The sequence below is a fragment of the Lutra lutra genome, chromosome 16 (genome assembly GCF_902655055.1).
Source record: "Lutra lutra chromosome 16, mLutLut1.2, whole genome shotgun sequence".
NCBI classification, from domain to species: domain Eukaryota; kingdom Metazoa; phylum Chordata; class Mammalia; order Carnivora; family Mustelidae; genus Lutra; species Lutra lutra.
The window spans coordinates 15,922,657-15,940,235 of NC_062293.1; the positions used below are offsets into that span (position 1 = coordinate 15,922,657).

General features: G+C 38.0%; 1 protein-coding gene across 12 annotated transcripts in view; it reads right to left on the reverse strand.

Annotated features, from left to right (window-relative positions):
• Nucleotides 1-17,579, reverse strand: part of TLK2 (tousled like kinase 2) — a 121,901-nt gene that overhangs the window by 32,005 nt on the left and 72,317 nt on the right. For all 12 annotated transcript variants that reach the window (XM_047708978.1, XM_047708974.1, XM_047708979.1 and 9 more), the window contains 6 exons: nt 17,200-17,292; nt 12,331-12,441; nt 11,233-11,369; nt 5,300-5,452; nt 2,944-3,010; nt 897-994 (listed from right to left, as the gene is read on the reverse strand). In XM_047708978.1, the coding sequence (XP_047564934.1) occupies nt 897-994; nt 2,944-3,010; nt 5,300-5,452; nt 11,233-11,369; nt 12,331-12,441; nt 17,200-17,292 (659 nt within the window). The remainder of the gene's footprint in view (nt 1-896; nt 995-2,943; nt 3,011-5,299; nt 5,453-11,232; nt 11,370-12,330; nt 12,442-17,199; nt 17,293-17,579) is intronic.

A 17,579-nucleotide genomic window follows, 5' to 3' on the forward strand; every position in this document is an offset into this window, starting at 1 on the left:
TGAACTTGAGAGAGTCTTGTTTAAAATCCCAACACCCAAATGGCCCTTAAAGGTCTTTCCAAAACCAGTGCCATCTTGGGGTGCCCGGATGGCTCAGGTATTAAGAATGCCTTCAGCTGGGGCATCTGGGTGGCTCAGTGGGTTAAGGCCTCTGCCTTCGGCTCGGGTCATGATCTCGGGGTCCTGGGATCGAGCCCCGCGTCGTCGGGCTCTCTGCTCAGTGGGGAGTCTGCTTGCCTTCCTCTCTCTCTCTCTCTGCCTGCCTCTCTGCCTACTTGTGATCTCTGTCAAATAAATAAAAAATCTTAAAAAAAAAAAAAATCTTAAAAAAAAAAAAAAAAAAAAGAATGCCTTCAGCTCACATCATGATCCCAGGGTCCTGGGATCGAGCCCCCATCAGACTCCCTGCTCAGCGGGAAGCCTGTTTCTCCCTTTCCCACTCCCCATTTGTGTTCCCTCTCTCGCTGTATCTGTCAAATAAATAAATAAAATCTTAAAAACAAACAAACAAAACCACTGCCATCTTAACACGGTACCATTCCATGACACCACACCGTCACCCATGCTTCCATTTAGCAAAGCTCGCCAAGAATCTGAACACACAGTGTATCCCAGCCGCTTACAAATGTGAAGCTATATTGTTTCAGTGACCTCTACTTGGGTAAAAGTGCTGTAATACATGTACAGATAGTAACATATAGATCTAATATATTTACATATATTTAAATTAAAGCAAATCATAGTTGTGTTCACAAACCTGTATTGTATCTTGCAACAGAGCTAAATACATCATGGAATCATTCACCCAATTTATAGTAAACAGAAACACCATCTTGACCACTCATGTCAGAAAGTGTTCCGCAGTCTCCAACCCAACATACCCCCACGTTGCTTACTGTGAATTATCTTCATTATGTATCCTTTTTAGTTCCCTGATATGTAGATTTCTAACCCTTTCTAGCCTTTCCAGCTCTGCCTGGATCTCTGCTTCTTCCTAAAGTGAAAAGGAAAGAAATAGCTCAGAACACAGGACACTACATTTTCAGAATCTCATTTCAAAAACAGCAGACACTTCTCTTTTGAAAAACGAAAGGAAGACGGTTTTTTTGAACTGAAAAAGATTTTTTTAAGAACTAGAAATTTAATCATAAAAAATAAGCCCACAGCAAATAATAAAATTCAAACCATGCAAAGGAGTACAAGTAAGAAATAAAGCCTTCTGCTCCCCTGATCCCTCCTCTCCATCACGCCCATTCCTCAGATGTAACTGCTGTTTTAAGTCTTGTGTAAATGTCCAGAAATGTTCTCCGTATTTACATACAGGCACATAATTTTTTTTTTTTTTTAACAAAAATCAGATTCTCTAACTGGTTCTGCTTTATAAGTATGGATCATGCTTGGTGCCTTAAGTTCCACTGATTTAATAATCTCTGAGAACCCAGTAGGAAAAGCAAACACACACCAAGAGCATTTATTAAATGCTTATTGACCATCATCACTGTAAGCAGCATCTACCAAAAATGTATGGGTTGTTAAACTTAGGAGACGCCCAATCTATAGCCAAGATGCTTCTACGAACACTGTCAATAACAATTTTTATGTGGGTGCCATTGTGCTACAATATAGCTTATACAAGACCTTCTCTTCTTAGCCAGTTTAGGCAAGAGATAAGAGCTACCATGTGATTTAAAATATCCTGGGAGTTTTTGGGTACCTGGGTGGCTCAGTTGGTTAAGTGGCTGCCTTCAGCTCAGGACATGATCCCAGGGTCCTGGGATCGAGTCCCTCATCAGGCTCCGTACTGAGTGGGGATCCTGCTTCTCCCTCTCCTATCCCCTCCCCCGCCATATGCATGTGCTCGTGCTCTCTCTCTCTCTCTCATCTATGCACACATGAACTCTTTCTCCCAAATAAATTATTTTTAAAATAAAAATATAAAGTATCCTAAGAGTTTTCGTATCAAATCTGAACCACCTGTATTATGTATTTAACTTTTACCATAAGGAGAACTACTTATGAAGTTGTTGTTTTTTTTTTTTAAAGTATTTCTTTATTTGACACAGAGAGAGATCACAAGTAGGCAGAGAGGCAGGCAGAGAGAGAGAAGAGGAAGCAAGCTCCCTGCCAAGCAGAGCCCGATGCGGGACTTGATCCCAGGACCCTGAGATCATGACCTGAGCCGAAGGCAGAGGCTTAACCCACTGAGCCAGCCAGGCGCCCTGTTTTGTTTTGTTTTTAAAGATATCATTTATTTACTTATTTATCTGACAGAGAAATCACAAGTAGGCAGAGAAGCAAGCAGAGAGAGAGAGGGAAGCAGGCTCCCTGTGGAGCAGAGAGCCCAATGTGGGACTTGATCCCAGAACCCAGAGAGCCCGACGTGGAACTTGATCCCAGGACCCTGAGATCATGACCTGCGCCGAGGGCAGAGGCTTAACCCAATGAGTCACCCAGGCGCCCCTTACTTATGAAGTTTTATGACATTCCAGAATTATCTATTGGTACATCACTGGCAGAGAAAGTGCTCCCATTGGGTGGCTGGGGTTGACTAAAACCTGAAAGACATTCCATCATTAGAAAGAGAAGAGGGGTGGGATGCCTCTCTCTGTCAAAAAAAAAAAAAAAAAAAAAAAAAGAAAAGAAAAAGAAATATAAGAGGGGCTTAGCCTGTTGAGCCTCCGCCTCTTGGTTTCGGCTCAGGTCATGGTCTCAGGATCCTGAGATTGAGCCGTGAGTCTGGTTCTATGTTCAGCAGGGAGTCTGCTTGAGGTTCTCTCTCTCTCTCATTAAAACTAATAAATAAATAAAATCTTAAAAAAAATTACAAGATGTGACAGTGAGCATAACTACTCAAAATTTCTGCAGGTATGTCAAACCGTGCCATCTGCCCCAATACCACATGTAAACTAATTTCTCCAGAAATATTTTTCTCATTACACTTACCTTCTTAAGATGACCTAATCTGAGTTTGAAGATTTCTTCTTGTTCATGGTATTCTGCTAATGTTAACCTGGAAGATAATGGCAGAAATCCCAGTAAATTATTTAAAATCATAATGTGCCTATTAGAAATACCAAGGCATCTTGTAAGGTATATCCAGTCTATTAAAATAACTAAAAGATTATCTTACAATCCCTCAACAGGAGAAAACTGTGATTTATCAGATATGACACGAAGGACTACAAATCCGGAAGACTAATTTGTAAAAAATGAGAATAAATAAATAAGCTATATTTTTACGTTATTTATGAAATGAGTTTCGTCCACACAATCTCATGAAAATCCATTGGGAAAGGCTGCCAAAAATTATGTGCTTAGGTTTTTTTTTTTTTTTCCTGGAGGGAAAATAATAAGCCAATGGATTTGACTACTTCTGATAACTCTTAGACAGTGCTACTATAATAATAAGAAGAATGACATAGTGGAAGAGTCCAGGATTTGGAGTCCAAGGTCTAGGGTCCAAAGTGCCACTCAGGCCACTGGCCATGTGACCCTGGACAATCAACTTTAACTTAAGTCTTAGTTTTTAAAAATGCAGCAAACAATGGTCCCTCTCTAACAAAGCTGCTGTGCCTATTAAATGAGAAGGTAAAATACTCCATCAATTGTGGATGGATAAACACAATTCCCGAAGGGCTGACCTGATGGGCAAGCACTAATTCTGTGTTCCATTTACCCTGATCGCACCCTTACATCTTAAGAATGAGCACTTAAGAAGTGACAGCTTACTCCAACTTCACTCACTTCATGCTCTAGAAGTACACACGTACTTCAGAGTTTCAGACGCCACTAATTAGATATATCCTAAACTGTAGGAGAAAGAAGAAACAGCTATGCTATTAACCAGTTAGGGCCACAAAACAGTCTTGAGGTCTGACTAAAACAATATAAGAAGAATAACAAAAAGAAATGTATCCACTAGGGCTGTTACACCCGTCTCTTCATGGTGGCAGACATACGTACATCCATTAATCCATATCCCGTCAGTAAAAAAGGGAGCAATGAAAAATCACAGCTAGGGACTCTCCCCGCCTGAAATAGGTTCAATACCAGGAATGATAATGTGACTCAGTCTCAGGCTCCAGAGGAATGTTTTTGGCTTTTGGCCAAAGGAATGAGCCAAGTCACAGATACTCTAATTAAAAACTGGACTGAAAGCCTTCCAGCGTGGATCTGACACAGGACTCCAGATGGCAACTGCTTACTGACACACTACTGGCCTGGACTGAATTCTAATTATTGTTCTATGGCTAGGAAACAGCCTACGCCTTCTATTACTTCTAAGTCAATGGTCTTATGCATAAGCATCTGACAATTTTCAAGTAATACTGGAGGGGGAGTCCGTCCACAAAATAAATATAGGAATGACAGCAAAAGAAGACAATGATCAGATTAATGTGTACAACACTTGCCCAGAAACTTCTAAATTTGGGCTCCTACTTGGACTTTCTGAAGGGAAGTATTTTAAATTTTAGAATCTAGTTTTAAAATATTTATTTAAAGAATGAAGATGTTTCCCAAGCTTATTCACTGTATTCTTATCACTATACTCAATGTAATTATTAGTTTATTCATCTGTTCATTTCCCCTAAATAAACCACAAAGCTCCTAAGGCCAGGGCTGTATCCTCTGGCTCTGTATGCCCAGCTTCCAGAACGGGGCCAACTGTAAGCACTTAACACAGATTTATTAAATGAATGTCAAGGAAAAGGCTTCCCAACACATTGGGTATGTATGAAGTGAGTACTGGCGTTAAGCCATCTTTCTCACTGCAATGGAGTATCATGGGCTTCTAACAATGGTGCAATTCAAATATTATTATACTTGAGGTGGATTATGGCTTAATATGTTTTTGAGAACTGATTTAAAAACATAAAGGCAAAAGACATATTTTAAATAAGTAATGTTTAATTAATAAGTAGTAATACAGGTAATCCCCACAAGATGGTACCAATGTACCAAAACCCAAATCGCACATAAGCAACTATTCTCATTTGACTACCACGATGACATCACATTTGTTACAAGAGTGGCCAAAGACCATGATGACAAGTTAAGTGACATTATTTCTCCTCCTCAATCAAAAATACCTAAGTAAGATCAGAACTAAGAAAATAAATTAATTTTCCATGGTTTTTATATATAAATTGTTGAGTAAATCCATTAATGTAACTAAAAAGAAAGCTAATGCTCTAGAAATCCCCATAACTTTTCATTTTGTCCAGTGGCACTCAATGGGACATCAGTATTTTGGGGGAAGAGTGTGGTATCTCACAGCTCATGTGAATAAAGAACATACGTTTCATTTTCAGCTCCGTTGGTCTTGCTTTTCCTCTGTTTCTGCTCGTTGGTTGCTGGAGGGGCCTGTCCCATGGCAGGAGGTTTCCGCTTTGCTAACATTTTCCGTTGTCTTTCTATCTCTTCCCTTTGTGAGTTTATCCTTTCCTGCTGCCTATAGATACAAAAGATGTTGCACAGAAGAAAGTAAAAAAAATTGTAACATGGCTGCAGAATAAACACAAATATCTTGGTACCTATAGATTTGACAGACTTCAGAAAAAATATGCCACTTTAAATCAAGTAGAGAATTGATTTTAACTTTAGGTTGGAAGAGTCCAACAACTGACAACAGAAAGATTTTGTGGGGTAGGAGTCTGTGCTTTAAGACAGAAATCATGGGGTGCCTGGGTGGCTCAGTGGGTTAAAGCCTCTGCCTTCGGCTCAGGTCATGATCCCAGGGTCCTGGGATCGAGCCCCACATCGGGCTCTCTGCTCCGCAGGGAGCCTGCTTCCTCCTCTCTCTCTCTCTGCCTGCCTCTCTGCCTGCTTGTGATCTCTGTCTGTCAAATAAATAAATAAAATCTTTAAAAAAAAAAAAAAAAAGACAGAAATCATGATTATTCTCAGACCAGGAAAGCAGGTGGGAACAATGTCCAATTTCCACTATGACCTTATTTTCTGACTCAAGGTAGAATTTTCTTTCATTTTTTAAAAAAGATTTATTTATTTGTCAGAGAGAGAGAGAGAGAACAAGAGAGTACAAGCAGAGGGAGCTGCAGAGGGAGAAGGAGAAGCAGGCTCCCCACTGAGCAAGGAGCCTGATGTGGGACTCCATCCCAGGACCCTTAACCGACTGAGCACCCAGGAGCCCCTAAACTAAGTTTTTCAAAAACAAATACATTCAGAGAAAGCATAATGAGGCCTTGCAACTCATAAAAACCTAGGGAATGGGACATAAAATGAATTCATAAAAAACATATAAAGATTCTTCAGATATCTAACACCACTGCCATTAGAGGATTTCCTAATAAGAAATCAGAATTTTCTATAATAAGCTCATTTGCAAATTAGGACTCAGGGACTCAGTAAAAATACCAATATAAGAAAACCACTTTCTTTCATGTATGCCTAACAGATATTAAGGTTTGGAGACCTGGCATATTAAAAATACACCAAGATTTGGGACTAGCCATTTAAAAGACTAAAATCTTTAAATAACCTACCCTAGTTGAGAATCAAATGCTAGCTCCCTTCTCCTTCTCTCTTTACTATGTTTCTCCTACCTCCTTTCCTTGATCCCACATTCATTTCTGCAGAATAATGGAATCTAAGTTTCTAACCTATTTTCAAATGAAATCTATTCAACCCTCTTCCCTGAACACGGTAATACTGGGTCTCTTGACCTTCCATAGACTCTGTGTATTTTTCTTGAAAGAATGGCAACCAGGAGAACAAGACTATATTCCAGGGTGGATGCCCATAGTTTATGCTCCCATTATCAGTAACAGTAAGAACAATACTGTTAGCAAGATTAACCTAATCCAGGCATTGTAAATTAAAAATCCATTCATCTGATAATACAATCCCATTATGCATTATGGGATCAGAATGAGCTGGTCACTAATGTCAATTTAACAACAGCATGGAAATCATAGAGTTTTCTGTTAGTCTGAAAAAGAACTTTTAACTATTATTAAAGATATGCCTCTCCACCAAAATACATGTATATGGCTTGAAAGAATTCTGGACTGAGACTAGAATTCTCAGGTAAAATCACAATCATCCTCTGACTCAGTGAAATGTCTTCAAGGATCTTAAACAGTCTCTCAAGAGAGTTTCCCAATCAAAAAACTGGTAAAGTATCTTTAGCTCTTTTTCTATCTTTTCATGGACATGAGGGCGAGGCACAGTGAACTCTGGAGATAACCATACAACACATAGTTTAAACTGTAAACTACAGTGGGCTAGCAGAGAGCCACATATTTTTGTCTTTGAAGACCAGCTGTTTTGGAAGATTGAGATTTTTAGCAGTCATCTTTATTAAGCATAAAATAAAACTAATTTACTCTTGGTTCTAGTTAAGAATCCAAAGATTTGATCTTCGGAGACTCACCAAGAAAGGGGCCCACAGCCATCATATATATAAAGCATAAAGACAGGGTACAATGATGCTAAAACTTGGGGAAATCGTAAGCCACATATTCTAAGAACGAGAGCACTTGCTGGAACGTGAAAATGGATGCGCCAGGGATCACGATTATATAGAAAAATGATTCCTACGTTAATTCTTGATATCCTTGAAATGATTTAGCTACTTACACTTGCAAATAAAAAATCTAAAGATAGTTCCATCAGTGATACTTCATTTAGGTTTATTTTGGGAGTGAAGCTGGGAATTATGTCAGTGAACTGTAACTTCTCTTAGAAAAGAACCATGTCTTATCAAGTCTTATATCTCCAATACATATGACAGTGCCTTTCAGAATTGATCCTTAAATATTTCTTGCACTGCATCAATTTTAGAGATTGACTGCCACTCATCACCCATGGAAAGACTATTTCCACTATCTTTTATAGAGGTGTTGATGATCTGATAAATCCATCTCACTCAAATCTAAATAACCCTATTTAAAAAGCCATTATTGGGCGCCTGGGTGGCTCAGTGGGTTAAGCCGCTGCCTTCGGCTCAGGTCATGATCTCAGGGTCCTGGGATCGAGCCCCGCATCGGGCTCTCTGCTCAGCATGGAGCCTGCTTCCTCCTCTCTCTCTGCCTGCCTCTCTGCCTGCTTGTGATCTCTGTCAAATAAATAAATAAAAAATCTTAAAAAAAAAAATAAATAAAAAGCCATTATTACCTCTAAAAGAAAACAAGACAATCAGCCTTAGGCACCATTACAGGCTGAAATAGGTCACCTGAAAAGATATATTAAAGTTCTAACCCCCACAACTTCAAATTATAACCTTTGGAGGTAGGGTCATGGAAGAAGTCATTAGTTAAAATGAGGTCAGACCCGAGCGGGGTAGGCCCTTTAATTCAATATGACTGGTGTCCTTACAAAGGGAGAGAAGACACAGAGACACACAGGGGGAACACCGTGTGAAGATGGAGGCAGAGATCAAAGCCATGCTTCCCCAAGCCACAGAATGCCAAAGAATGATCCTCTCTCGAGGCTTCGGAGGAAGTACGGTCTTTCAACACCTCAGGTTTGGATTTCCCACCTGAACTGTGAGAGACTAAGTTTATGCTGTTTCGAACCACCTAATTTATGGTATTTTGTTACAGTAGCTCTAGGAAATGAATACAGGCACCTTCAACAGAAAACTGTATTCCAGACTCCAACCATACTGTACATAGCCAGTAAGAGAGGTATTAAAAAACAAATGCACATATTTTTAGACATCATTTTAACCAAACTATTTATCATGGAGTTACTTATACACAGAGAATAATCATTTATGAAGATATCAAATATAGCCTTTACAACTGAAGAATTTCAACTTCTAAATTAAACTGAAAAGGAATTAATTTATTAAAGTGAAACTCTAGAAAATAAAATACCTATAATTAGTAGACACTAGCCAGAAACAGTTTCACAAGAAAAGTGATGGGTATTCTATGAAAAAAAAAAAAAAAAAAAAAAAAATGCTATCTACTTGGGAGGAACAATCCCTAGTTAAGGATCTCATTTAGACAGTCCCAATTGCTCTCATGGCTCTACAGCAAAGTCACCGTTTTGTACTCTGTGTAATTTCCAGAACCTTCTGGGCCTCAGGGACTTGCTTAGAGTATAAAGATAAAATACTGCTATCAGCTAAAACTGTGAGCACTTCTTAAAAAAAAAAAAAGTAATTACATTTTATATCTCTATACAAGCACACTATCATTTTCAGTCCAAGTCTTTTGACATTTTAGAGACCACCATCTAAAGAGTAACCACTGTCAAAGACTGGCAGGAGTCACCATCACATCTGGGACTCAGTCTGAGCACTAGGTGGCTTTGGCCAGTACTGGGGATGTATCTTCGGGTCCCATTCTAATGAAACTGGATGGTGTGCCACTTGGGGCAATCTGCATGACCTGGTCAGGGTGTCATGCCTCGGTGTAGCAGCGATTTCCACCACCCTGGTGCCTTTCTGCTCTCACCAGCAACCTTTGCTTATCAGTTGGAGATGTCGTCCTGAGTCTCTGGCACCTGGCCCAACTTGAAAGGCTTTGTTTTTCTTCCTGGGTACTACATCTCTGACTCAAGGGCCTGCCTCTTACCACACCCAAATTACACATACTCAAGGTACTCGTGTGAGGTAAAGACATACCTAAGCCAAATGGAGGGTTATGTAGCACATATAAAACACTGACTGCTAACGTGCAATCCAGAGGTATTATTAGTAAGATCAATATCTGTACTTTATTTCAGATATAAATTTGCTATTTCTTTAAGTTTCATTACTATTAAAGGAGTTCCACACTCTCCACTCACTCACTGCTCAGTAAGTTACTTCAAGAAGGAAAAAAGGAAAAGCAGTCTATGGAACCCTCCAACTCACGGTGACCTACAGATCAAAAGTCTAAGAGCCCACGATTAAAAACATAATGCCCTTCCCCCTAGTCTCAGATGAAAATAATCTAACGAATAAAGGTAAATAAGTTAGATATACCGAAAGGTATTATAACCTAAAGATACATATTTTTTTAAGTCCAGAGCTAGGATTTGCTATTTACATAGTTGAAATTTTAGGATTTTAAATGTCAATTCTCTCCTTGAAGTAAATACTTGAATGTTTCAAACCAAAGTTATGATAAAGCAAAAGAGTGCTTAAGATTCCAAATTGCTGGGACGCCTGAGTGGCTCAGTGGGTTAAGCCTCTGCCTTTGGCTCAGGTCATGATCTCACGGTCCTGGGATCGAGCCCTGCACCGGGCTCTTTGCTCGGTAGGGAGCCTGCTTCCCCCCACCACCCTTCCTGCCTCTCTGCCTACTTGTGTTCTCTCTCTCTCTCTGTGTCAAATAAAAAAATAAAATCTTTAAAAAGATTCCAAATTGCTGACAGTCGCACACTGTGGCTGGCCCCCAGCCTGACCACTGGCTTAGCCCCTGCCTTTGAGGGAGCCACTATCAAATGACAGGAAATGGTCTCTTTAAAGGGCCTCAGGGGCATATCTTGTAATGTTCTTCTAGGGTTTTATTTTGTTTTACACCTAACTCAGGACATTCTCCCTTAGGTCCTTGCCCATTTCATTTTTCTATGGGCCCAGAATCAATATGCTTACTGACTCCTCATGAGAATCCATTACATAATTTAAAGTCAAGTTCTACATTTTTCTTCCTTAACTTCAGCAATTGCTTTTCTTTTTTTTTTTTTTTTAATTTTATTTATTACTTTGAGAGAGAGAGAGAGACAAAGAGAGAGGGAGAGAAGCAGAATCTCTGCTGAGGAGGGAGCCTGATGCGGGGCTCAATCCTGGGACTCCAGTGTCATGACCTGAGCCGAAGGCAGACATTTCACCCTAAGCCACCTGGGCGCCCCCAATTCTGATTCTTTTAAACTTTAATGTAAAACTCATTTACTATTTCTCTGATGACTTATGTCATTTTTTTCCAGGACTTCCCCTCATTCCCTACATTTCTTTACACTTGTAGGGACTAAAGCTGAATGAAAAGAGGACTACCACAACTAGAATTTTTTTTTTTTTTTAAGATTTATCTATTTATTTGAGAGGGAGAGATGGAAAGCACAGAGGCTAAGTGACAGGGAGAAGTAGACTCCCCGCTGAGCAGAGAGCCTGACGTGGGGCTCCATCCCAGGACTCCAGCACCATGACCTGAGCCAAAGGCAGATGCTTAACCGACTGAGCCACCCAGGTGCCCCCACAATTATTCTTTTTAATGACTGCAATTACAGAAAACTTAAAGCAACTTTTCAACTTCAATTTAATCACTGCAGTTCACTTACTTGATAAGGTTCTGGAAAGCGTAACCATCTGTCCATTGTTCAGTAAAAGAGGCCCCATGTCGAACGGTGGTAAAGTGTCCTAATCTCAAGCGGTCTTGCATGCTCTTATCTCTACATGCCATCTTCTCTTGTTTTGACTTGGAGAAAGGACAAACAGAAAAGAACTGTATTCTCCAATGAGAACTCAGAGCACAGTGTTCATGTTCCACACTATAGTGATCAAAGTTTAGTACAACTGGCTGACCCTATGTGGTCTTTAGGAAGTACCCTAAAACTTTAAATAAATTCTCTATATTAATAAAGAAAAAGCATTTCCTTTCTCTAAAGTTAATGAATTAGAAGCTGAATCAACGTTCTCCTCAGTATCTCTGACACCAATAAGATAACCCACTTCCCTTTTATCAGTGTTCCCTGCCTTTTTAACAGCGTTCTCAAGATCTCAGCAGAAGTAATCACCAATCTGATGGAAACCTTTAGCCTGTAATAATTTATTTCATTAGCAGTACTGCTATTTTTCAACAGAAAATAAATATGTACTAGAGATATAATTAAAAAAAACTTGTAAGAAATAGTTATTAAAAACTACTACAGTCACAACTAATCAATTACTATAATAAAGAAAACAGCCAATTAAAGTAGTCACATTCAAGTATATGTCAACTTAATTTTTTTTAAAGCACAAAAAAGCACTTAATTATCGCATTACTATATACGTAAGTTACTCCAAATACCATCTCTAAAATGGAAATATAACTACTGCTAAGCATTTGTAACAGTAATAGGATATGCAATCCAAAGGACAGGATGAATGTAAGAATGTAGGAGAGTGACACTGCAAATAAATTCAACTAGGCCAAGCTGTCCCTGCCTAATCATCACACACCAAGCAAGGCAAAACTATAAACAATCCCCCTAATTATCGTTCTGGATGCTTGCGCCAATGTCCACGTAAGAAAGAATTCTGTCAAATCATATGAAGTCTTCTCCTAAAAAGCCGTACTTCAAAGTATTTTCACCTCAGGTGAGGAGTAAGGAGCCCCAGCAATGCCACCCCCTGAGCATCCAGGGATGCAGGGTTCAGGCCACCATGACACTCACCTTTTCTATAAGGAGTTTCTTGCTCATCGTCACACATCGATTTAATCGTTCTTTGTACTTCTCTAGCATCTTTTGCTGTTCGTCAATTTGTCGCCTCAAATCACAGTTGGCCTTCAAGGGTGAAACATTTTTTAAATTAGCTCCAAGGAAGATAGATGAATACAAAAGCAGTTTTTAAGGAGTCCAAACATAATTTCTTCTTGCTTAATCAAAAGCAAAATTAACGTTCAAAGAGCTAAGAGTAATTAGATTTAAAAAACAAATACTTCATTCCTTTAGTCTCTCTTCCTAAACTTATCTATTTAAGTAAGACGAATTGTCACTACAAGCGGGCATGTTTTTCTACGGATCATGTTTTACTCCTCCCAAAAGGCAGTTGTAAGTAAATCCAGTACATCACATATACCTAAACTGTCGCAAAATAAGAAACCTACAACTGAGATCTTTAAAATATATTCAAAGGTAATGAAATACTTTACAGCACTCCCAGAATATTTACAAAGGATAATTAAACACAAAAAAATTACAGAATTTTTTTAAAAACCACAAAATGTTCTTACGGTCAATTATTTTTTGTTTTTCTATTCTTGTTTCCAAAGAAAAAGGGACATGAATTTACACAAATGTTTCTTACCAGAGAAGCCAGACACACCCATTCCCGCATAAGACAGAACAAACAAACAAGATGAATACGAGGCCCTAGTTCTCAAGAATGCCAGAATGTAAATACACAGTTAATTTAGCTGTGGTCAGAATGATGGGCTAAATAGTTTGAAAAAAGTCAAACCTCCTGCAATAACAGAGAAGGGAAGAACCACTAACCCAAGTTCAATCCTGACTTGCAATTTTTTTAAACTTATTCTTATATTAACAAAAGATCTCTACTCTTTCAGCAAATAAATGCTACTTTATAATAATGTCCTTGAGTTGTGGAAAAAAAAAAAAGATCTGGTATTTCCCAATCATATGATGTAAGTGTTTCTGAAACAGTTAAAAAGCACAAATGGAAGCTACTACAGCACACACATTTTTGAGACATTACAGCTTCATTTTTAAAGTGATCAGTGTACAACAGCTTCCATCTCCAATTTCTACTCATATGTATAATTTCTATCATTTCTTTGTAGAGAGTTCTATGGACCACTCTATCAAAGGCAAAGTACATTTGGGTAAATGTGACTAATTCACAATAAAGAATCTACAGGGTGCCTGGCTGGCTCAGTTGGTAGAGCCTGAGCTGCCTCATCTCAGGGTTGTGAATTCGAGCCCCATGTTGGTATAGAGATCACTTAAAAATAAAATCTAAAAAAAAAAAAAAAAAAAAAAAAAAAAGAAAAGAAAAGAAAAAAAGAATCTGTAAGACAAAGACTATGTAATGTTTACATAAAATTCAATCTCTTTTTGGAGGGCGAGGATTCCCTTAAAATCTGTAATCAAATGTATGGAATCAATCTCTGGCAGCTTATTTAAACTTTTTAGAACTCTAGGGGCGCCTGGTTGGCTCTGTCTACAGAGCATGTAACAACTCTTGATCTTGGGGCCGTGAATTCAAGCCCCACGTTGACTGTAGAGCTTACTTTAAAAAAAAAAAAAAAATTAAATTAAATTTTAAGGGGCACTTGGGTGGCTCAGTCAGTTGAGGGCGGACTCCTTTCAGCTCAGGTCATGATCGCAGAGTCCTGAGACCAAGTCCCAAGTCAGGCTCCATACTGGGCATGGAGGCTGCTTAAGATTCTCTTTCTCCCCTCCCTTCCTCTCCCCACCCAACCCCTGTTTGTGTGCACACACACTTACGCTCTCTTAAATCAATCAATCAATCAATCAATCAATAAAATACAATATAATAAAAAATATTTTTTTAAAGATTTTATTTATTTGATAGAGAGAGAGAGGGAGAAGGAACGCACAGAGGGAAAGTGAGAGGGAGAATCAGAATCCCCGCTGAGCAGAGAGCCTAATGGGGGGCTCGATCCCAGGACCCTGAGATCATGACCTCAGTCAAAGGCAGACGCTTAACCGACTGAGCCATCCAGGTGTACCAAAATACAATAAAATTTTAAGAACTCTAAATTTTTGTGGTTTTCTAGGACTAACAACTTTGTATTCAGATTTAAAACAGCACCTGCCTACCTCCTGATGCTGCCTTATTCAACATCTCACCAAAATGGAAAACCCCAAGGAACACCCATGCCTGCCTAAAAGGAGACATAAGGAGCACTCATTCCCTGCATTCCAGATCAGAAACACAAATTCTAATCAACTTAAAAAATATGGCAGCTGCCTTCAGTGTCCTCCTTTTTGACACCTCCATTCCTTTGGTATTGTTCTACAGCCAAAAACTACACCCTTCAGAAAACAAGGGAGTGGAAGGTAGGTAATGGTGAGTAAAGGGAACATACGGTTTCCTAGAAAATGAAAGCAGACATCTTTTTAAAATTCAAAAAGAGTACTAAGTCAGGATTCAAGTTTTTCATATAATCCATTTTCACAATCTTAACAGTCAGGTGAAGAAAGATGAGCCCATGATCCTTTTTCAGTCCAGCGCAGCTTCTCTGGACAAAAACCCGTCAATACCGAAATTGGGCTACGAGTTCTTTAAACCCACAATCTACCTAATTAAAATCTTGGCAATTCAAGCAGCACCCATATGAAATGAACAAAAACAGGAATAAGAGCAACCCCAAGCAAGCACATATGCTAACAATGAAAGATGGAAGGTAAGTACTAAGTCTAAACGTGCCTCTCCTCATGGAAAGGTAGAGCAAAGCAAACAACCAGAAGAAGAGACCTAAGTACAGATACTTCTGCGTGAGGAAAGTGAACATCAGCTTGAGAACCATGAACATGATTTCCCTAAAGAATCAAAAGAACATTTTAGAATGCAGCTTCTCATAGTCCATAAAACACAAAAAGACGTGGAGTCTATGAAGTCACAGGCAAAAACCATAAAGAATGCACAACGTGGAAAAAGAAAGTGAATTACGTAGGGGGAAAAAGTAAACTAAAAATGTAAATAACAGAATCGAAATTGACATAAGAAACAGTAAACAGCAGAAAATATAAGGAAGAGAAACTAATGTTTAATGAGATTCAGAAAAGAAGATCAATCATATTAAGTAAGACTTGAAGTGATAGAAATAAAGGGAAGAGATCAGGGATTCAAGCTAGAAACCGAGGAAGAGGCCAACTTAAGACAGAAAGAGGCAAAAATTAAGCATAACCGCACATTTCCAGAATAAAAATTTAGAGACCTATGTGTAGATGTACCCTGGCAAAATTTTTTGAAATACAAAAATAAGGGATGACGGTACTATAATCATCACAGAAAACAGACTACAGTTTGTTCCTTTGGTCACAGTCTTCTCAAAAATAGTAAATACTAAAAAAAAAAAAAAAAAAAAAAAAAAATGTAAAAGGTGCACACACGTGTATATATATGTGTTACAATCTGGAGGTAAGAGGAGAATCCTAACAGGTTATGACACAAAAAGAACACTTTTTATACAGGAAGATAAGAGAAAGAATTCTCAGATCTACAAGGAAATAAAAAACTTAACACTGATATATCCTTCTTGAAAAATAATTACTTAAAATGTATGCCAGTCAACTAAAAGTAAGAAGACAAAAACTGTGATTAAAAAAAAATGAGTTTAACATGTGTAACTAATTATTATAAATTAGGTCATAAAACTGCTTGTAATATAGCAATTATTCTTATATAAACTACTAAAATAATTTAATGATAATAGTCTCAAAACATCAGATGTTACTCAGATTGGGCTTATATTTTAGATATGTGCTCAATTCCAGGTTTTATACAGAGTGGGAGTCAAACACAGTACTTTTTACTGTATTTGGTAATAACAGAAACAGGTAAAATTTTCTGGAGAGAGATAATCACAATACAGTGACTTTTATTATCTTTATTAATAAACATTACTTTCTTCAAACCGTCTTGCCCAATAAGACTGCAGATCTGCACCCAGCTGTGTCATGGGAGCCCTGGAAGGTCCTCCAGCAACACCTTCAGGGCCCCATGGAGCCAGCTGGAAAACTGTGTTAGCACAAATGATGATCAAACCTACACCTTTCTAAATCACTGGAGAACTTGTTAATCAATTTTATTTAAACTGTAAGACTTATTTATATACGCATTTATATGTATGTATATATACAACACATACTACTAATGGCTCAAAATTACTGAAGGAAATGTACCAAATGTTCTACTCAGTTAACGGAATTATGGGTGTCGTATTTCTCAGTGCTCTCTAAATGTATTATAAAGAGCACAGACTGCTTTTAAAAGAAAAAAAACAAGTTTTTATTAAGGAATGGGTCAGTCAGTATGCTAGTTGCATATTAAAAATATATTTTTAAAATATCATCATGTATTTCCTAGAAGTATCTTTTAAATTCCAGATTAGGTTATTTTTGAAGTTTTTCTTGTAAGCACAAAAACCTTTAGACAAATACTCATAAATGACCTAAAATACAAAAAGCAGGGCTGAAAGGTACCTGTGAAATAGTTTTAAAAATTTAAGAATATTACCAAAACTTCTCTGAACAGAAAAACAGTATTTTACATTGTTTCCCACTGTTTCAGATGAAATACAATACTCCATATATCTATTTCTCTAGTATATATTTAAATATTAAAATCCTACAACGTAAGATTTCCAATTTAAAGATAGAGCTTAGAATACAGGTTTGATCCTATTTCCTACTCAGATTCCCTCAGATTAAAGGAAAATATCCAAATGTTACTAACTTTGTTATTTGCGGACAGTAATTATGATATGTGCATAACCCGAATAGTCACAGCATCAGTGCTTGTTATAAAATCTCTTACCACATTTTAATACTTACTCTTAACAAATCATCTATTCTTCCCTCCTTCTTTTCTAAGTCAGAATTCTTACTGTTTTCTAGTGCAGATATTTTTTCTATTGTGAGGTCAGACTATACAAAGAGAAAACAAATTAAGATTAGTCTCAAAGTATTACATGTCATCATACTTTTCTCATTACTCTTCTGGGGAAAAAAGCACTTACTAACACAGATAGCCTGGAATCACATGGCTAAAGAAATTAAATCTGCTTTCCTCACCCATTCTTTAAACCTTGCATTTTGCTACACCTGCACTTCAATTCTGGTATCAAATACATGAATTCTCAAATGACGGTGCATTGAGCAATACAGAAACAAACTACTCTAGAAATGAAACTAACTGAATAGAAAAGGAGTTC